The sequence below is a fragment of the Culicoides brevitarsis genome, chromosome 2, assembly GCF_036172545.1.
Source record: "Culicoides brevitarsis isolate CSIRO-B50_1 chromosome 2, AGI_CSIRO_Cbre_v1, whole genome shotgun sequence".
Lineage (NCBI taxonomy): Eukaryota > Metazoa > Arthropoda > Insecta > Diptera > Ceratopogonidae > Culicoides > Culicoides brevitarsis.
The window spans coordinates 23148754-23169959 of NC_087086.1; the positions used below are offsets into that span (position 1 = coordinate 23148754).

General features: G+C 32.6%; 8 protein-coding genes across 14 annotated transcripts in view; 5 read left to right on the forward strand and 3 right to left on the reverse strand.

The window, feature by feature from the left end:
• Positions 1-779: 779 nt before the first annotated feature.
• LOC134828351 (ADP-ribosylation factor 6) lies at positions 780-2579 on the reverse strand. Its single transcript, XM_063841293.1, has 5 exons — positions 2248-2579; positions 1372-1422; positions 1205-1309; positions 988-1134; positions 780-929 (listed from the first exon to the last, which is right to left on the reverse strand). Exons 1-5 carry the CDS (start codon positions 2327-2329, stop codon positions 787-789), a joined length of 528 nt encoding a protein of 175 aa, XP_063697363.1. The 5' UTR covers positions 2330-2579; the 3' UTR covers positions 780-786.
• A 457-nt stretch (positions 2580-3036) lies between these two features.
• Positions 3037-8008, forward strand: LOC134829505 (E3 ubiquitin-protein ligase RBBP6). Of its 2 annotated transcripts, XM_063842590.1 has the most exons (14): positions 3037-3341; positions 3407-3650; positions 3725-3739; positions 3828-3945; positions 4009-4079; positions 4138-4271; positions 4327-4712; positions 4774-4958; positions 5031-5192; positions 5250-5483; positions 5810-6016; positions 6091-6240; positions 6307-7395; positions 7456-8008. In XM_063842590.1, the coding sequence occupies exons 1-14, from the start codon at positions 3176-3178 to the stop codon at positions 7856-7858; spliced, it is 3564 nt and encodes a 1187-aa protein (XP_063698660.1). In that variant the 5' UTR covers positions 3037-3175; the 3' UTR covers positions 7859-8008. The 2 variants fall into 2 exon arrangements, with proteins under 2 accessions (XP_063698660.1, XP_063698661.1); XM_063842591.1 differs by lacking the exon at positions 3725-3739.
• Positions 8009-8481: 473 nt separating this feature from the next.
• Positions 8482-13715, forward strand: LOC134829460 (23 kDa integral membrane protein-like). Of its 2 annotated transcripts, XM_063842531.1 has the most exons (6): positions 8482-8657; positions 12148-12339; positions 12398-12559; positions 12623-12814; positions 12883-12941; positions 13470-13715. In XM_063842531.1, the coding sequence occupies exons 1-6, from the start codon at positions 8592-8594 to the stop codon at positions 13474-13476; spliced, it is 678 nt and encodes a 225-aa protein (XP_063698601.1). In that variant the 5' UTR covers positions 8482-8591; the 3' UTR covers positions 13477-13715. The 2 variants fall into 2 exon arrangements, with proteins under 2 accessions (XP_063698601.1, XP_063698600.1); XM_063842530.1 differs by lacking the exon at positions 13470-13715 and having other exon boundaries at positions 12883-13352.
• Positions 13716-16020: 2305 nt separating this feature from the next.
• On the forward strand, positions 16021-17406 carry LOC134831602 (large ribosomal subunit protein uL23). Its single transcript, XM_063845377.1, has 3 exons — positions 16021-16084; positions 16375-16727; positions 16933-17406. The coding sequence occupies exons 1-3, from the start codon at positions 16054-16056 to the stop codon at positions 17320-17322; spliced, it is 774 nt and encodes a 257-aa protein (XP_063701447.1). The 5' UTR covers positions 16021-16053; the 3' UTR covers positions 17323-17406.
• A 9-nt stretch (positions 17407-17415) lies between these two features.
• LOC134831604 (small ribosomal subunit protein mS26) lies at positions 17416-18306 on the reverse strand. The gene is made up of 3 exons (XM_063845381.1): positions 18135-18306; positions 18006-18074; positions 17416-17940 (listed from the first exon to the last, which is right to left on the reverse strand). The coding sequence occupies exons 1-3, from the start codon at positions 18260-18262 to the stop codon at positions 17502-17504; spliced, it is 636 nt and encodes a 211-aa protein (XP_063701451.1). The 5' UTR covers positions 18263-18306; the 3' UTR covers positions 17416-17501.
• A 39-nt stretch (positions 18307-18345) lies between these two features.
• LOC134831603 (uncharacterized) lies at positions 18346-19887 on the forward strand. Of its 3 annotated transcripts, none has more exons than XM_063845378.1 (4): positions 18346-18443; positions 18503-18809; positions 19033-19060; positions 19118-19887. In XM_063845378.1, the coding sequence occupies exons 2-4, from the start codon at positions 18555-18557 to the stop codon at positions 19594-19596; spliced, it is 762 nt and encodes a 253-aa protein (XP_063701448.1). In that variant the 5' UTR covers positions 18346-18443; positions 18503-18554; the 3' UTR covers positions 19597-19887. The 3 variants fall into 3 exon arrangements, with proteins under 3 accessions (XP_063701448.1, XP_063701450.1, XP_063701449.1); XM_063845380.1 differs by having other exon boundaries at positions 19033-19048; XM_063845379.1 differs by having other exon boundaries at positions 18363-18443; positions 18522-18809.
• Positions 19888-20061: 174 nt separating this feature from the next.
• On the reverse strand, positions 20062-20532 carry LOC134828761 (thioredoxin, mitochondrial-like). Its single transcript, XM_063841748.1, has 2 exons — positions 20424-20532; positions 20062-20369 (listed from the first exon to the last, which is right to left on the reverse strand). Exons 1-2 carry the CDS (start codon positions 20530-20532, stop codon positions 20062-20064), a joined length of 417 nt encoding a protein of 138 aa, XP_063697818.1.
• Positions 20533-20886: 354 nt separating this feature from the next.
• Positions 20887-21206, forward strand: part of LOC134831897 (uncharacterized) — a 55274-nt gene continuing 54954 nt past the window's right edge. For all 3 annotated transcript variants that reach the window (XM_063845733.1, XM_063845730.1, XM_063845734.1), the window contains exon 1: positions 20887-21051. The gene's annotated coding sequence lies outside the window, so the exon portion shown is untranslated. The remainder of the gene's footprint in view (positions 21052-21206) is intronic.

The following is a 21206-nucleotide window of genomic DNA, read 5'->3' on the forward strand; positions in this document are numbered from 1 at the left end:
GAGTCCTACTTAGGTGTTCTTTTTTTTAGTGTTAACTTTTATGAAGCAAATATATGTAATATGAAGATGTTTCAGCTGATTTTTTAGAACAACGATAAATATTCCTAAATTAATTAATAGGTACATGTCTAAAAAACAAAAAATATTAACTTTTATTTTTTTATTCATGAAATTTATATTATACCTTGTTATGTTAATTAAAAGTAAGTAATAAAATACAAATAAAAATAATAATGAGCAAGCAGTGAAATAAGTACAAAATTTAGTTTCAGACTTAAATTTATATATTTTATTTGTACGAAAATTTTATATTAGGTATATACAATAATTGTTGCATCGAACAAGAGTCATTTCCTTTTTTAACCACTTTGGCAACACTAAAAATCAAGTATGGAAAATTCTAATAAATTGGATTTTGATAATAAATCTTATGGATTACGATACTATGGCTATTTATTTTTGTTTTTTCGGCATTAGGTTTTGCTTTTAGTATTGCAAAATGACATTTAGGCGTAAATTCTCTTATTCAATAAATCATATTTCGGTTATTCTTTTTATTAGTTTTTAAGAGTACAAAAATAAAGAAGTTATTCATTTGAGAGAAATTCGAAAAAATTTATGCGGCTTCTATATTAAGGCTTTTGTTTAATTTTTTCATAACAAATAAACTTTTGATAAAAATTATAATACTAGCTTAATTGTTACGCATTACAAAATAATTCATCCGTTTTATAAAAACGAAACCCTAATTTATAGCATAATTTTATTCTGTATTAGCAAGAAATTTCATAGTTTATAATTTTGTATTAACCATTGTAATCCTTCGATCAAACCATCGCCGGAGGTGGCGCATGATGGTTGGATGTACCAATTCCTTTCTCTTATCCTCGATAGACCTAGTTTCTCTTGTATTTCGTGTGGTTTCATCGCTAAAATAACATTGTACCTTAGTTTTGTGCAAATATAACAAATAAATAGATGAAATACCTTCGGACATATCTTGTTTGTTAGCAAAAATGAGTATTATGGCATCTTTCATTTCCCTGTCATTTATAATTCGGTGAAGTTCTTGTCGCGCTTCATCCAACCGATCTCGATCAGCACAATCAACAACAAATATTAAGCCTTGTGTTCCTGCAAAATATATTAAGTTTTAAAACTTCAATAACTTTGTAAGTTTGTCTAATTCTGTTTTCTTAATTACCTGTGTAGTAGTGCCGCCATAACGGTCGAATCTTGTCTTGTCCTCCAACGTCCCAGACGTTGAATTTAACATTTTTGTATGTAACTGTTTCTACGTTGAATCCAACTAAGTGAAAATGTGATGAGTTAGTCAGTGAAAAAAAAGAGCAAATTTGAAAAAAGGAATACCTGTTGGAATAGTTGTAACAGATTGCCCTAGTTTTAGTTTATATAAGATTGCTGAAAAGGGAAAAAATATTTAATTTTTAAAAATGTTTTTCATCGACAAATAGCCAAAATTGATTTTTTGAGCTTGAGCGATAGATTAAGTCATTTTTTGATAAACAAATTGTAAGCTATTTAACATTCCTCAGGTCATATTACATATATTAAAAAATCTAAGACTTTTTATGACTCATGAAGAATTCAATTTAATCTACTAAACACATGCTCTTCCAATTTCATATTAAAAATATGTAGTGGTTTTTATCATCAACTAAATTTAACTCTGATCTCGTACATTTTGCATTGACTACATTGACTAACACATAAAAAAGAATGCATACATATAGTAGGTAATAAGTGATTCATATAGGATTCTTAATTCGAGATTACGATTCAAAGCAATCTAGGTAGGGTAGGGTCTATTATGGCTCGTACCGCGGTCTCTAAAGAGTCCTATTGTACTTCATACTTTGAAATCGTAAGCTTTCTCAGTAAACGCCGGGGAATGGGTCTTAGCTTTTTACCTGTCATCCCAAGCAGGCGCCCTCAAAATTCACTCAGCTCTTCCAGAAGGTCCCAAATGGTTTCTAAAAGATCTCAGTAAATTTTGATCACGATTGGAGTCAGAAAAGTTTTTCATGATTTCGAGTCTCGAACCGACGACCTTACGCTCATCAGTCCGATACGCTAACCACTGTACTAAGCTTAAGCAATCTAACATTCTAAGTGCAAAGCAATCTAACATTCAACTAAAATAAATGACAAACAGTCTAATAGCCACATTCGGCAAACAATTTAGTTTATCTCTTAAAAATAGCCTGAAGAAACAAAAAGACTTACTTGTTTTACCCGCCGAATCCAGGCCTAACATTAATATCCGCATCTCTTTGTTTCCAAAGATTTTCGAAAGTAGTTTTCCCATCGTTGGAACTAATTGTACAAAATATTTGTAACTTCCTGATTAAATGCTTATGATGTGATTGGATCTCAAGTGCAATTTATTTTGTTATTTTATAAATTTTCGCTAACTTGTACCATTATTCATTTAACATTTACAACACACACATAGAACTTGCTTCAAAACAGGATACTTAGATATCACACTATTTGAACGCCTCGCATTTCTATTTCATTTTTTAATTTTTGTTAATTTTAAAGTTGTCGATTGTTGATGATGTGCTGGGTGTTGTGAAGAATCGCTCTTCGATCAATGAAAAAGCGCTTCAATGAGACTTGGTTATGAATTGCATTCGTCTCACGGGTACAGTGTTTCAACGTCCCCAAAAATCTTGTGTGTATTTTTTCCTGAAAAATGTACAGCTTTTGTTTGGAAACAATCCACACTTCAGTTTGCCTTACGCTGGAACACACTATGGTGTCATCCATTAATAATGGCGCCGAAAATTTAAGGCAAGGGGGGTTTAATATATATTTGATGAATTCCGACGAAGGTTGGCAGATGGTAAGCAGCAAAGGACGACATCTTAAAAAATGTTCTGTAATAAAGCTTTTCAGTTTTTGCTTCGAATTCATCAGGTGCATTTGGAATTTGCTATTTTGTTTGACGCCATTAGTGGATGCCGCCTTTGGTGATTTTCAACAATCACTTTCATTCGTCTCAACATCATTTCGTGTTTCAAAGGAGTCGGATTTTTTTAGATTTGCGTTTTGCCACTAAAAGACTCTAATGAAAAGTTGGATAACAACAGAGACATTCGGAAAAATATCCTTAAACTTTACTAAATCTACGAGCCTGTAAATAAATGCAATGTCGGTGCACTACAAATTCAAAAGTGCTCTTGATTTCGACACAATTACATTTGATGGCTTGCATATCAATGTTGCGGACCTCAAAAAGGCGATAATCCACCAAAAAAGGCTGGGAAAGAATGTTGATTTCGACCTGCAGATCACTAATGCCCAGACAAAGGAAGGTATAGTTGGTCCGGCGTAAGCTTTTGCTTGTTAGGTCATATTTTGTTTGTTTTTGCTTTCGCAGAATATAATGAAGACACGGCGCTAATACCCAAAAACACATCGTTAATAATTGCTCGTATTCCATTGGCTCCAAATGCGGCAAAGCGTTTTCAAAGTCTTGCACAAAGCAAGAATTCTGTAGCGGTCACTGCAAATAAAGCTGAAGGCGATGCCAAACATGTAGACTTAGCGGCAATGGACGGAAGTGAAACGGACAAAATTAACGCGATGATGCATCAAAGCACAGCAGACTACGATCCTACAAAGTAAGAAAATATTATTAATTTTTTTTCAATTTTATTTCATGATTCTTTTACTCTTTTATTTAATGCTTACAAAGGTTCTATAACAATAGGTACATTTTGATCAACATATTTATTAATGTTCAGTGTTTCAATATGACTTTTTTCCTACTGACTTTAATTCTGTTTTATCACATATAGCTATCAAAAAGTTCGTGGTGGAGGCCAGATTGGAGAAGTACCACCCACATATCGATGTCATAGATGTCATAAGCCAGGACATTGGATTAAAAATTGTCCTCTAGGACCAATTCAAAGAGTAAATATTGCACTATTTATTTCCGCTTTAACATAATATTTATCTCCATATTATACATTATAGGACATGCCTGAAGTGAAACGAAGCACCGGAATACCCAGATCATTTATTGAACGAGACAAAAATGCAACAGTGTAAGTAAAGATATTGCTGTAATTTAGATTTACATTGAATTTATTTTTTTCGTTCAAGTGAAAAAACGCCAGCAGTCATACCGGAAATGCCCAAAACAGAAGTACCTGAAGATTTGATCTGCAGCATTTGCAAGGATTTGTTTACAGATGCTGTGATGATACCATGTTGTGGAAGTTCTTTTTGTGACGAATGTAAGAGAAAAAAAATAGTCAAAACTAGTCTCTTAACACTGAATATTTTTCCCAGGTGTAAGGACGGCATTACTAGAATCGGAAGAAAACGAATGTCCTGACTGCCAGGAAAAAGGAACGTCACCTGCATCATTAATTCCTAACAGATTTTTGCGACGTTCTGTTAATAACTTCAAAAATGAAACTGGATATATTGTTCCCAAAAAGCAAAAAGTCGATCGTACGCAAGAAACTGAAGAAGCAATTCAAGATAGTAATACAGAACCAAATGAAGTTACGGAGACGGAGCAAGTTGAACAGAGAGAAGATTATTCAGAAAATACGGATCATATGTCTCAAGAAAGCGAATCGGAAAAGATGAAGGAAGAACATAGAAAAACCGGCGAGGACTCCTATCTTATGGATATGCATGCAATTTCAAGTAATCCTCAGGAGTCACAAGTAATTTTATTGTGTTTTTTTTAAGTAAACTTTATTTACTTGATTTTTGATTGATTTACAGCACTATCATGATTCGGAGGATTATAATATCACAACTGACCTATATCACCGATCAGAATCAGGACATGAACAATCTAATGAATCTCGGTCGGGACCGATTCCTCCATATAACATGCAACAAATCCATGGGTATCATAACCAACCATATCCTCATTCAGGTGGCGCGCCACAGCATATGAATCAAAAGTTAGATTACTATTTTTCCGTAATGTGTTCCATCTTTTGATACAAAATTTAATATTTTTCTTATCAACTTAGCTTCATGATGCGACCTTATAATCAACATGGATATGGCCGTCCTCCTTACATTCAGCAAAGAGGATATGGACACGGAGGATATCCTCAGAGAAATCGACACATTGCTCCATACCCTGATGTAAATACAATTTATCAAGGAGTGGCGCAACAAGTTGGAACAGGGTAATTTAAAAATAAAATATTTAGAAACCAATTAATATTTGGTAACCGATTTTGTAGGATAATTGATGATCCTTTAGAAGCATTTAATAGAATAATGAGAGAAAAAGAACGTGCAAAAGAGGAACAAGCTCGACGCCGTTCTCCAGGGTTTATAAATAAGTATAGGAGATCAAGAACACCGGATCGTCGTCGAAAACGCCGTTCGAATTCCTTTGAAGGAAGCCCGAAACGTTTCGATCGCAGACCTATTGATAGAAAAAGACGTCGATCAAGATCCTTCAGCTCATCAAGGTACCAGTCATTCATGATTTTTTTTTGTTTTATTTTTTTTTTATTACATATTCCTTTTGAACATCAAAATGATATTTTTTGCGTCACGTTACATTTAAAAGGGATATTACCTATATAGGAGGAACATTTTTAAACCTTTTTTGAACATGTATTTTTTATTGTGAACAAATTTTTACAGAAGAAAGAAAAAAAATAGGTAGATAGTTTTTCAATTTCAAAAAATCAATAAATTTCTTATCAATAAATAAGGTTAATTTTTTTTTCGTCCATTATATAATTAATTCATTCTCATCATTAATAATTTTGTGATAAAATTTACTCCATAGATCGCGAACGCGTTCCCCAGTTCGAAAAAGATCATTCACTCCTCGCAAATATTCAAAGTCACCCATTAGGCGATCACGATCTATTTCACAACACAATAGACAGCAACATCGAAGTCAAAGAAGGGGTGACTACCGAGAGTCTTCTGATCGCGGAGGTGCAGCACGAAAAGATAATGATAATAAAAAATCCCCAGTCAGTTCTTCAAGGTAATTCTGAAAATATATTAATAAAAATTACCTAGGTATGTAAACTGTTTTGAAATAAAATTTTGTTCTTGCAGATCAAAATACAAAGATTCGCGACATAGAAGTAAAACAAGGGATATGAGGAAAAAGTCTCGAAGTCGAAGTCCAAATCGTGCCACTGGGAAAAATAACAAGCCAACAGGAGAAAAGGAAAAGGATAGACCGCGTCGTAGATCCAAAGAGAGGTAAGTATCATAAGAATGTGTTAAAAGCTTCACTTGACTTAAAATGTAAAAATGAATTACCTTTAGATCGCCTTATCATGATGCATCTATTAAACATATTCCACCATCAAAAGCTAACTACACCAATAATGTCAACAATGCATTCCCTTTGGAATTTAACGATGTTTTGCCTCCGGGCGTAGAAGCTTTTGACGATGAATCGTGGCAGACGAATGAAAAATATGTGATCAACAAGGCGCCAAATTGTGAAAAAGCAGAGAGGTCTGAAAATCAAACAATTGTCAAACATCCATCGTCCGAACTGACTGGTCAAAAACAACAAGAACACGAAAACGATGAATCTAAAAGTGCGAAAGATAGAAAGGTTAATAAGGATAAGAAGCGACGTAAAAAAGAAACTGAAAAAGAAAAAGACGTGCATGGTAAGAAAAGTAAAAAGCACAAACGAGAGAAGTCAGATAGGGATGGGTCTCACGAAAACTCGAAAGTAGATTCTCTTGAACACGCAGAGTCGAAAATAAAAGAAACGATCGACTCTGATGTGAAACCAAAAGATGTTACAGAAACAATAAAAACGAATGAAAACGACAAAACTTTAACACCTCCTCTTTCTACAATTACTAAGTCAGATTCTGTATTAGATTTGTACGACAACATTGACCTTGATATTTTTGGAGATCAGTCCTTAAACCAATCAGACGACTTTTTAGCCCTTCCTGAGCCTTCGAAATGGGAAGTCGATGAAAAACCAACTGACTCTGGATTGGAATCCAAGCGACGAGAAACAGATTCGCGGGAGCAGTCAGCGTCAAAAAACATGAACACGGATAAGCCATATGGTAAGGATAGCTCACCTATATTGTCAGCAATTGTGAGACCGAGTTCAGACAGCACAGTTTCTACTTCGGTGCACAATTTAAAAATAAGTGTTCCAGCGAAATCCACAAATCATTCTGAACGATCGATAGAATTAAAGAGTACTTCTAAGCATGACAAAATGAAGAGCGTTGTTAGTAATGATGGTAAGGAATCAAAGAAGCCCTCTATCAAGGATCGTTTGGGAGAAAAGATTAAGGAAAAATCTTCAGATAGAAGACCAACAGATCCCGGTAGGTCCTCCGGTAGTAGCTCAAAATTGGCCTCAGCAGCTCTCAGGTAAAATGTAAAATTTGGCAATTTGATTTTCAATAATATTTTTTTGTAATATTTCAACAGAAATGACAATGGCAAAAACGAAAGGGAACGTGACCGAGGCAGAAGCAAGTCGTCTCGCTCGCATCAACAATCTGGTAGCCACCAAAATTCAGATAAGGCAGAAAATAGATCATCACGACCACGATCACCTTTTACACATAAGAAAACGGCAGTTCCTTCATCAAAGTCTAGTAAAAGCCGTGCATCAAGCACATCATCTTCCTCAAGCTCGGAATCGAATGAAGGTGAAATGCGAACAAAACGAAGTAATAAAAAGGAAAAGAAATCAAAGAAAAAGCGCAGTGGTAGTAAGTCTTCGGATAATGATTCAAATACCTCTATAGATAAAAAGAAGAAGTCTAGCAAGAAAAAGTCAAAGAAGGAAAAGAAGAAGAAACGAGAAAAGGAAAAAAATAAGAGCTGAAAATCGTTTTAGATAAAAGGTAGTTTGTGGATATATTTTACATAAAAATATTCTATGTATGTATTATATTTTTTTTTATCCGAACCACTTCTTAGGATTACAAAACTTGCTATTTAAATAATAAATATATTAGCGTGAAATAAAATTTTTTTGAGTACTGTCTTGTTATTATTGCTTTTATTTGATAAGATATTCCTGTAAAACATTAGTATTTCAAAACCTATATTCAAAAACTAAGATTAATCTGTTTGATTTTTTTTAGCTCATAAAGATTTAAGAGTATCGACGCGCCCAAAGTAGCGTAAGAGATTTTCCGTTGAAGTTATAGAACAAAATATTTCAAAATAAGATCTCTGATGATTATTTTCATTGAAGCCAAATTTCATCGACCTTTGTGTTGGGATAGGATCAATGCTCTGCAATGCTTTAAAACAACCAGGCGTTTGCATTTGCACCAACATGCAAAAAAATAATTCTGCCCGCCCCAGAGCACATGGGCAGGATTATTTTTTTGCATGCTGGTGCAGATCAGCTGTTTTATCAATTTAATTCGTCTCAATTTGTTTGTCGCCACCAAAGCGGAAATGCGGCACGAATTGGAACTATTTTCGAATCAGCTAGCTACAGTTAGTCGTAAGTCAGTCGTTGAATTCGATAGACGTTTTTTTACTTTTTTTACTTAAACGTATTTAAATCATCACATTTCGTACGAAATTCATAAAAATACACAAAAATGGGATTAGGATGTGGTAGCTCACTAATTAAAATAGTGCTTTTTATTTTCAACTTATTGTGCGTGGTAAGTGAAAATTTGTGATTTAAGTGCTATGCGAGTATGAGTAATTGACTTAATTAGAAAAGTACATTCATATATGAATTGAATATAACATCTGGTGAAAAATCATTGAAAACTCATGCAATTTGATTGAAAAACACTATCATTAAAAGCTAAATGGAAAAAGAACAATTTCAAGGCCAACCACTTTACACAGCTTTATTCAAAGGATTGTTCGTTTATTCACAGTTTCAAACTTTTATTGTATGGCTGTGTGTGTTTTATCTCTTTATGATGGGCGTGTGTTAGTTACAGAATTACATTCGATTGTTCAGGTTTTTTCAAACTGCTTTAATGAGTCAATTGATGATCGTCGTAGACAATACATGCGTAATTATTTGATTATCAGAAACATGATAAAGTATTATAATTTTCACTTTTGTCACTTTGGTATGATACAAGTATCATATCTACATACGATGGTCACGCTGAGAGTTTGCTCACAAAAAATAAGCTAGCGATGCTAATGAAATGACATCATTCGGAAAAAGACGCAGTAGTGTATACAATAATTTGATGTATATACCTTTGTAGAAACCACATTGCGTAATTTTGGACGACACGAAGAAACCGCGTCGGTTGTAAATATATAAAACCAGTTTTCTCTCGCCGAATATTTTTGACGCGCTGTTCTTTTTCTGACATCTACTTCTTCTTCTTCTTCTTCTTCTTTTTGTTAATATGAATAAACGACAAGAAAAAGTTAGGTGAAAAAAAAAATCACCTTAACCCATATTTTTTGTGCGCCATTTTCTTACGCTTTTTACAATCACTATTGTCGGGTGAAGCACTCTTTGAATTTTTAATTATGAAAGAATTTGTCATGCAAAACAAATAACAACAAACAAATATTTAGCATATTACTCATGACTCAAAAATATTACACATTGTACTGATGACATTACTTACCATTGTGTTTGATCAATTAATAAGTTTTGTTTCAGATACTCAAAGTGTCACTACCTACTTAGTTTTTCATATGGAGACATGTGGTTCATTAAATGAAATATTTTTTTATCATTGTGTATATTTATTTAATGCTTGTCTTATCTTTATTGTTGACAATATTTCTGGCGAAATTGAGTCATTTCTTTAATGTGTGCATGTTATCTTCGACAACTTATTTATTTAGTTTAAACAAATTCTAAATATTTCATTTTTTCACGTTAAGATGCGAAAAAACGTTTTATTATACTGACATCATTTTCAATATCAAAAATATTTTGTTTCATTTTTATATTTTATTATAAGTCCTATTTAAACAGTTCTTAGAACAACAAGCATCAATCAAATTATAATAAATTACTTATGCTAGAAAATTTAAAAAGTATCAAACATAAAATTTAAGCTTTGAAGTATAGAATTACGGACATTAAGCTAAGTTTCACTGTTTTCGTTATGAAAAAAAACTTTGCTTATGTTTATGTAAAATTGAAATATTTGGTCTATTTTTAGAAATCGGATTTTCCCTTGTTCTAAGTCAATATTTTTTTCTTTAAAAAAAGATTTAAAGAACGAAAACTTTACGAAAGAATCAGAGTTGATCTTTTACATTTATATATGTATTATAAATTAACATTTATTTTTGTTTTTGTAGTAGTAAGTATGATATTTATTAAATACGTATAAGAATGCAAACAAGTATCAAACTGATTCAATTTTGAGAAAATACCGTTAATTTAATCTTCAATTTCTTTTTTATTTATGATATATGTAAATAAAATTGGAATGTACAATTGTTAGGCATGAGTAACATGAGAAATAATAAAATATTCATGACTAAGTAGTAGTTTATTGATTCGGGGCATAGAAACATAAATGCATAAGAAAATTGAAGAAATAATGAATTTCAATGCATCCATTCAGTTATGGGTAGAATTCTCGTTGTATATGCTTGATTATTCCAGTTAATGACCACTTAATTGACTTTTTTTGTTTTTCCGTGTCTCCATTATTAATTTTTTTACAATAATTTCATGTTAAAATGACGAATGCAGTACAGTATGCTTGCTTTTTGTATGCAAATATTACCTTCGTATCATTTTGTTTACTTTTATTATAAACTTAGACTGTACTTACCGTACAATTGTTTATGCTTGTGACGTTTCACTTTTTCAATGTTAACATTGCATCTAGGTACCTACTTTATTGAATGAAATTTCATTCGATAAGGAACTATACATAGTAAACAATGAAAAGCTGCTTTAATCAATCTAAAAAAAATAATTTGATGAACGATATGTTTCATTTTGTCATTGTCAACCATGTGATTTTCTCCAGAAATGATGACTAAACTAGATAATTCGTTATAGTGTTTATTCGAAACATTAATATTGTGTTTTGTTACTTAATTCAAGGAAAAAAATGTTGACAAATCTAGAAAAGGAAGTAAATTTTGTTACATTTGAATGATTGGTATTTTAGTTTTTTCTTTTACAAAGCACTAAAGTAGGTGAGGTGAATGTCCTTTAAGTGTACGTATATGACAAATTGATATTTAATGCATTCCTGTGGGAAAGTTGACCTACTGCATGAAAATTATCATCAATTCGTCATTGCAGTTAGTCAATCTAAAACATTTCACGTGAATGATCAAATAAGGAAAGTCAAAACCAACACATTGCTATTGTAGTAAATAAAATTAACAACCTGTATAATAAATAAATCGTGTCTATTCCATACATATTAGGTATTAATAATATCGCGTGATATAAAATACCTATGTATTTGTAGATTTACATCTTTATGTGTATTAGAATGATTGTTTTTGCTAGTTTAGAAGATTGATACATTTATAACACTACATATTATCATCTAATGTATCTAAAGCAGTATCATGTTTTCAAATATAACACATAAAAGACAGTAAATATGTATTTTTTACTGCAGAACAAAGTAATGTCATCAAGCTAAGATACTTTTTAGTACACACATTATTATACATTACAAAAACATTTTGAAAAATAGCGTCACCTGCTTTTTTAAAACAGAAATCTACCCCAAAAATATGTCCTTAATAACATTTTGCTAATATGATCACAATATTGACAGTTAAGTCTTAAAAACAATTACGGAAAATTCTCCATACGTTCTTCCATATATTTTTCTAATAGTTCCTAAACCTATCATAGTTGACAGACTTTAAAAATTCCAGAAAGCAGTTTTTTAGTTTTTTTTTAAAATTGGTTGCGTGTCCGTTCGTTTGTCCATAGCGGAACTTGTATGAAAAGCTTGTTTGAAAACCTTGTTTATGGAAAATTTGAATGAAAAAATGTACCTCAAATGTAAATGCGAACTGGACGTCGGCTCTACAACTGATTACTATTTTTTTTCTATTGTGTGATAGGGTAACTAATAGAAAGCTTTTATACGCATAGAAGATATCTTCTCTTTTTATTAATGATAAATAAAATCAATCTGGTCAAACATTAAATTTGTTTATTTATTTTTACAGATAGGAGGCATTGCATTTGTAGCTCTCGGTGGTCTTATTCTTGCCAAAGCGGGTGACATAGAGAATGCTTTGAAAGAACACAACACTTATTCCGTTCCTATTGGACTTATTATTGTTGGTTCAATTATTTTTGTAATAGCTTTCTTCGGATGCTGCGGTGCTGTACGCGAATCACAATGCATGACAATGACTGTAAGCTGAAAACATTAGTGAAAATTAATTTTTTTATGTTCTAACTTTTTTTTTATAGTATGCCTTCTTCATTTTCTGTTTGATCGTATTGCAAGTCGTAGCTGCTTGTGTAATTTTCGTATATCAAGATGACTTTAGAAAAGGATTAGAAAAAGGAGTTCGTGAATTGTTTGACAATGTTCAAGGAAACCGCGAAGCTGTCGATGCCATGCAAAAAGCAGTAAGTGTTCACTCATTATCATTATTTTTTACTTTTAATTTTCATGTTTTTCTAATCCCTTAGTTACAATGCTGCGGATCTGAAGGACCAGACTTCTGGTCAATTTTGCCATCATCATGTTGCGAGACTCAAATCGTTGGAACATGCACTAAAATAAATGCATACCAACGTGGTTGTGTTTCCAAATTGCGCGAATACGCTGTAGATTACAGCAATTACATTGCTTATGTAGCCTTGGGAGTAGCTGGTGTTGAGGTAAGACTTATATTTACAATGTACACATGTATAAATATTTGACAACAAATTATTCTCATTTATTTTAGCTTCTTGGACTCATCTTTGCTTGTTGTCTTGCCACAAGCATTCGAAATGAAAAGAGAAGGTCTGCATATTAAACCATTGTGTGTTCTAATTGAGTTGAGATACAAACATTAAAAATATTGATAATGGATTAAATTGCATGCTCTTTGCTAATGAAAGTGAAAAGTCAAACATCATTTTCGAACTTAATTCCTGGACTTTACTTACTATAAATAGTATATTTTCCGTATGCAAAAACATCATAATTGTAAAGCTATTCATAAAAACTACATATTAGATATCATTTCTTTGATGCTTGTTTTTTTAAATAATAAAATTATAAAATTTTATGTATCTAATATTTTTAATTTTTCAATTGTTTTTTTTTATATTAAAAAATACTAATATTACATATCAACTTTATTATATATGTATTATAATGTTATATCTTTTGTATTGGTATTCTGTGATGTTCTTTGTGCTTACTTTTAAATCGTCTAAATTTTTTCATACATACGCTTGAACATTTCATCATATTTTGTTATAATTGTAAATACATAGTTAATTTTTAGCTATTATTTTTTTTATTTTGTTCAACATTTATTTTCAGATATTAACAAATTTGAATTTGAAAGTGTCAGCAAAATGGTATCGAATATTATTTTAAACGTTGTTCATATTATTGCACAACCATACGCACAAACGTCTTTTTACATCTTAAGCTAAGTAAATTTTCTTTGTATCTATTGATGTTTTTGATATAGGAATAGATGGAGAAACACATTTTATGCATTCTTGTTGATGAAAAAACTTTATAAACTGTTTGTAACACTTTATGCCTTTTTTTACATAAAATAAATGTCATATTAATAATATTAAATAAAATGTATTTAAAATGGTGTTTAATAAATTCAATTTTACAGTGAATAAATATATTTTAGCATCAATCTTAGTATTTATAAGGGATACATTCAATGATTGCAAAACATCTTTTCTCTAAAAATCCAAAAAGTGACAGGTAAAAGTAAATGTGTTTTGTAAAGTAAAATGAAAAAAAAAAAATATGTGTGTAAAATTTGGCTATTATTACTATAAATTACAGCATTAATTAAAAAAATGGGATTGTCTTTGATACATTAACAAAAATAAGCACATGATAAGTTCACATTTATTAACATTGATTAATAAAAATAATGACACACATATGAACACATACGTATAGCATTAGGTGACATTGTTCTAAAGTGTGCGTGAAATAGAGCAGCAGGACTAACTATCTTGATTTAAATAAATAAAATACAAATGTGAAAAGAACGGTAAAGGGAGGGATGAGCGGATTGGCGTCAAAAAGGCGCGACAAAATGATGACCAAATACGCAAAACAATCGATACGTTGATGTAGAAAATACACCAATATCAAGTTTGGTCCAATCAATTTTTTGTACATTTTCGATACAGCTTTTCTTACAAACTCTATTCAGATGTAAGAACCCTAAGTTTAGTTTTTAAAAATAACAATATTTTAATAGCTTTCTTTGATTCTGCGATTATTCATCCCAAATCAAAGATATTTAGGCGAATAACTATGAAAAACACATGTAGCAAAATAGATTTTGCTTTTAGGCTTTATCAATTTCAATTTTCTTTATTTTAGAATTTAAACTGAAGCTTACTAGATTACTTGTAAAACATTTTTAAAAAAAGTATTTTTTTCATCTAAATAAAAAAGTAACTGTGAACTTTATTGCCGTCCGATGTATCTATTTCAAAACTATGATATTTGATAAATATTCCAATAAGAATAATTTTATTTACTTACATACACATTCACAATATGTCATATTCAACGTTTTCAATAAATCTGTGGATCACGGTGATGTTATTCTCAATATATATTAATTTATAAATATAATGTAGGTATAATAATAAATAATAATTTGAAAAAATTTTTAACACATATGAGTTGTAAAATATGCAAAATATGGGGAAAATACACTTAGCAAAAAGGTCGAAATTTCAAGTTTTTTATTTCATACTTTTTGTTTATCAGGATTGTTTGTCGTCTCAAGTACATCAATTTTTGCCATGAAACATATGATTGGAAACGTTCTGTTTGGTCAGAAAGTCAAAAATGTGATATTTTTGTGTTTTTAGCGAATTTTGAATCTAGCATTTTGAAAATTAAGCGAAACCAAACGTTTGTGGATGGACCTCACGACCTCAGATTTACATTTTTTTATATGTAGGTATATAATTTTAAAATCCAGTATTTTGGCATTTTTTTTTTCAAAAAGTTAAAAAAAAAATGTTTGAACCCATAAATTAAATCAAATAGTTTTTTTTTTAAATTACAAAGTTAAAGTGTCATACTTAATGAAAGGCGAAAAGAATAAATCGTACAACTGTACTTTTTAACAAACTGGGAAAAATAAACGATTTTAAGTTTGTACTACTTTTTATTTTGACTTTAAAGCTTTAAAAAGTGACTTTTGAATTAGTTCTTTATTCTCGAGACAACAAAAGAAAATGAAAGGACAATAAAAACAATTTTTGTACAGAAAAACTTCTTTTCTAATCTCTAAGGGATAGTTTAGAGAATTTTTGTGATCCGGATTTCATATAAGAAACGGAAATTTGAAGTATATCAATTTTAAACTTTTTCCAAATTTTTGGATTTAAATTGTCTATAATAAAATTTAGTTTGTCAGCGATCCTAAAAATAAAATAAAAATAAAAGTACATATATCCAAGCATTTAAAAATGAACTAAGGTCATAACGTAGTTGAGAATATATTTTATATATTTACTTATTATTGAAAAATACAATAGCTATCTAAATTTTGTTTAGTACTTATCTATTCAAATATTCATTTACAAATTTCGTACCAATAAATAAAATATACCTATATTTGAAAAATACTTTCTACACTTCTTTAAAATCAAATATTGTAGCTGCCTTGAACAAATCCATGAGCAGTGAAAATTACTGGCTGACGCCTAAATGAATATCAATAAACTAAATATCAATAAACGAAAGATAAATAAAATAAGTTAAATTAAAATACTGTATGTATAATTAACGGAAATTTTAAATGTCTAAGTGGATCCATGAAAATAGTTTTGGCCTCCAATCAAATGTCAAAAAAATCGAGGCAGTGGATTGTTCTGCTCTTGATCTCTCTTTTACTACGAAAATGCCTGCCAAAAAGGGTTCGGATAAACCAGGTGCTAGTTTTTTCCGATTTTAATAAGTTTTTCCAAGAAAATTTGTCACAAAAAGTGTTGGAAAAGTGCGATTTATTAGTGTATTATGAAATTTTCGTGAAAAGAATGGTAAAAGCTTTGAAAAACCGTGACAATTATGTGATTGTGATTATGGCCACGCGGTCATACATACATTCCATCCTATTGTCAAAACATGGAACGTGTGTATGATGGTGTGTAAAAATGTCGTGACAAATTTCCCTTGGATATAAAAAGTTTCACAATGTACTAATGCATTATTAAATTTGCAGCAAGTGGTTCTTCGGAAAAGAAGGACGACAAAAAGAAACCAACTGCAGCAGCCTCTGCATCGGGAGCTAAGAAACCAGCTGCCGCCGCCCCAAAAAAGGCCGCTGAGAAGCCCGCTGCTGCCAAAAAAGCTGCACCAGCTAAAAAGGCAGTCCCAGCAAAGAAACCTGCTGCTGCTAAGAAGACAGGAGATAAGAAACCTGTAGCTAAAAAGGTCGCTGCCAAGAAGCCTGTTGCCAAGAAACCAACAACTGGAAAGGCTACTAAAGCTAGTGGTGATGCTGCTAAATTGCAAAAAGGTACTGCTAAGGCCAAGGCAACCGCAATCCTCAAGGCGAAGCGTGCTAAGACCAAGGTGAGTCCGACATTTCTTGAATTTCGTCGTTTGACTAAAATTGATTTTACATGATGATACTCTATCTTTAGAGGGAATCTCTTTGAAGAACCATGAAATAAATATTACTAAAGATACTGACTCCTTATTTCAAAAACAAATATATCTTTTCAGTGTTTGTTATAATGCGTTCTAATGCATTTTTTTTTCTTTCTTCCAAATGTAGGTTGTTAAAGGCCCATATGGAACACGCATCCGTAAGATTCGTACATCTGTTCGTTTCCGTCGTCCGCGCACCTTGCGTCTCCCACGTAATCCCAAATACCCCCGCAAGGCTGTACCAACCAGAAACAAGATGGATGCCTTCAACATTATCAAGTATCCACTAACAACTGAAGCCGCCATGAAGAAAATTGAGGACAACAACACTTTGGTGTTCTTGACACACTTGCGTGCAAACAAAAACCACGTTCGTGCTGCCGTTCGCAAATTGTACGACATTAAGGTTTCAAAGGTGAACACCTTGATTCGACCAGATGGCAAAAAGAAGGCTTATGTGAGACTCGCACGCGATTATGATGCTCTAGATATCGCAAACAAGATTGGAATTATCTAAGCAACTTGCAAAGGTGATTTTCTTGTCCAAACATTAACTGGATTATTCACAAAAATCGTAAATAAAAACAAGAAAATTAATGAATTTACGGCGTTTTTTTTAATTTTAGAAGAAATGACTTTTTTTCAGCTAAAACCTAATAATTATTATTTATTTCTCTCCTAAGCGCTTTCTACATTTTATTGTGTAGTCCGTTTTCCATAGGATTGGCTACCTTGTATCATATTTCCTTCTAAATCTATGGCAAAGTTATAGTCAACTTCGTTCGCCAACGATTTTTCAATGGCTTCGTCGATGTTTTCTTCAGTAATAAACTTTGTTGATTCAAACTTTTGCAATTCAACTGCTTGACGTACTTTTTTTCGAATTTCTTCTTCTCTTTCTTCCTTAGCAGCTAGCTTTTCAAGGACTAGTTCTTCCTGTTCCTTCAATTGTTTCTCTATGCGACGTGCTCGTATTTTTGCACACTCTGCATTCCATTCGCTGTTTATTTTAAGAGCTTCATCAAATTCAGCTTGCAGTTGTTCTGGTGACTTCAAGAGAACACTGGTAGTAGAAGGAAGACTCGCTTGCAGAACTTCTACACGTAGGAAAGCACGAAGACCCTTCATTTGAGACCTTAAAATTCAACGTTTTTTAATTAACTGTTTGAGATTGGTAAGAATGGACAAAAATAATAATACCGATAATGTGAGCTCATTTTCATCATAAAAGCCCGCTCATCGGGATCCTGTTGAGTTCGAGGAGCCACTCTGAAAAATGAAATAACCACAAATTAGAGACCAAGTTTTTTTCAAATAGACGAATAATACCTGAAAACTTTGGTTTTTGCAGTTCCTAGCCAGCGAGGTTTACGTCTCCACCGCACTTGAACATTGAGAGTCTCCAATATTGCAGGACATTCTTCATTTACTGATCTAGCGAATAAGTTGCGGAACATTTTTAGTTTTTCAATGACTTGCCCATATGGATGTCACTCAATAGGTATCCTGAGCTGAACTTCAAGTTTGAAATCCAGTTCGACTACAAGTGAAGACAGGCACGCCACTATCCTGAGCTGTACTTTACTTTCCTGCCGCTCGAAAGGAGGACATTTATTCTTGAATAAGCTCTATTACCAGGTAATTATAGCTCTAAAACTTGCCAAATCGTCCCAAAACCATTAATTATTTGTGGAAAGTTGAAATTCCTTGTTGTAGCCCTTTGAAAAGCTTATCAAAATTGCTGAAAAAATGAGAAATCGCACCGAAGCAGTTACCAACAATCTTCCAGACTCCGAGGAGGAGGAAGAAGTTGGTGATAGCGAGGAAGATTGGCAACCGGACGACGATGAAAAACCGAAGAAGCGGAAGGCAGCTGGAGGAAGTGCCAAAAAGGCCAAAAATGGAGCGCGCGGAGGTGCTCGTGGGTCCGCGAAGAAACGCAAAAAGGACGAATCCGAAGAAGAAGAAGAGGAGTCTGAGCCCGAGGAGGACGAATCGGAAGAGGTATGCACGAGATTTTTCTTTCCCCTTAGGAAATGCATGCAAATATCTTGCTTTTCATAAGAATTTATCCCGGCCATCTTGAACACTGCATTATGGCCTGTACGACTAATTCGTATGACTACATTATTTGTATGTGAATTTGCATGTGTCTATAGAATTTACGTACATAGAGCAAAGTTAGGTTGCCGGTTTTAATTTTAATTTTTTTTTGTCTGGTTTTCAGGAGGATTCTAAAAAGGGTAAGGGAAAAGGTAAAAAGAAGTCTCGTTCTGAATATGATTCTGACGAAGATTCTAACGATGAAACAGGTGCTGGCTCAGCGAAGAAAGGTAGCGGTGGTGGTGCCAAAAATTTCCCGGACAAGCAAGGATTCCTCTCATTGTACATCTACCGCGGTGACTTGGTGAATGGCATCCGTGCAAATGACAATTTATGTTTGTGGCGTCGAGATGGGTCGAGTTTGTTGCAGAAATACTTGCGCGACAAGAACTCGTCCGAATGCCAATGGAGCCCATCCATGGTTTATTCGTGCTGGGAGGATCGCCGTAAGGATGAGTATCTCGAAGTCAAGGTTTTGTGTAAAGGTGATCTGAAGAATTCCAATGTGACAATCGTTGAGCTGGATCAGTTGGAGGAACAGTGTGTGCGAGAACGAGATTCTAATGCCAAATTTGTCTCACAAAAACCTCAAGGGCAGGGCAATTCTTCAGCAAACGATAGTCAAGCGGGAAATACTAGCCAAGAAGGACTAGAAGAAGAGGAAGGGGACGAAGGAGAAGAAGAATAAATTCGCTCTTTTGGTCACCAAAACAAACCTAAACTATAAAAAATATTTGACAAACATCTTTCCTCAATAAGTTATCTTTCTTTTACTAATGTAGTTTTTTTTTGTCCAATTTGACTGATTTATCAATGAAAAATTCATCTTTTTTAGAATATATAATTTTTTTATATCTTGTTAGAGAAAATGAATGTTTTGTCGAAGAAAAAACCTTTTGACTTAATATGATCGTTGATCACTTATAATATGTATTCCACACAATTTAAATATACTACTATTAATAATATTAAAAATGTACCACCTTCTTTTCATTACTTAGTACTAAATGTTGTTTCCTTAATTCACGTTATTTCAAATCATTTGCAACAAGTAATCAATAAATTTTGTAAAAAAAAATTGAGGTAATTAAATAACAATGAATTTATTACATATGTATCTACTACATAAAATCACTGCCAGTCAGATTTTCCTTCATGACTTAGCAACCTGCTTGGCTACCCACGTTCGCAGTTTGTCTGTGTCTTGTAACCCAACAACTCGGTCTTGAATCTTTCCATTACGAATGGCTACGAGCACCGGTACCGACGATACATCATAATCCAATGCGATTTCCGTGTGTTCATCAATGTCGACTTTAGCTAGATTAACTTTGCCCTCATTTTCGCCCATGATTGTCTCAATGCGGGGTGTCAACATTTTACAGGGGCCACACCATGTCGCGAAAAAGTCAACTATTACCACCTTATCCTTGCTACCGATATCTACTTTCTGTTTGAAATCTATAAAGAGAGAATTTTTCTTATTCTGCTTAATGAAATCCTGTTTTGACTTACCATCAACACTCTGAATTTTGAATATCTCCCTAAGACATCCATTGTTCGTGCTGATTGACCGAGTAATCGGAGATTTCATCATCAAAATCCTGGTCCGAAGTGCTTGCATTTCTATTCCTCTGTTGGAATACCAAAGATGGGCTCGAGTTGAATATAAATTAAAATTCGTCGGCTGTTTTCGGAACTTCTTGCAAATCTTTCGTTGTGTTCGAAGGGCTTAAATTTAAAAAAAATTATCTCACTGAAAATTATGTATGAATTAGCACTATGGCGATGTCCAAAATTGAGACGAATTAAATTGATAAACACCTGATCTGCACCAGCATGCAAAAAAAAATTCCTGCCCATGTGCTCTGGGGCGGGCAGGAATTTTTTTTTGCATGCTGGTGCAGATCAGCTGTTCATCAATTTCATTCGTCTCATCTAACCCCAGCATGCAATTAGCATAGGCAGGTATTTTTTATTCTCGGCGAACAACAAATTGCTCCTGAAAAGTCCCTTTTTGAGGCTTCTGGAGGCATATGTGTTAAATTGAATAAATAAATCAAGAAGTGCAAAATATGTGAACGTAGCATTTTCTTAAATAATTGAATTTTCAGTGTAGTTGAATAATAAAATCAAGATTTCGGTAAGCGAACTTTGTCCCTGAAAATGTAAACAAATATTTCATTTAATTTTTTATTTAAACTAATTTTTATTAAAAATCTATCAATATAAAAGGTGAATTAAGGGAAAAGCTCAATTTATGTTCACAGTGAAAAGATGTTTTTAGGCAAATGAAAT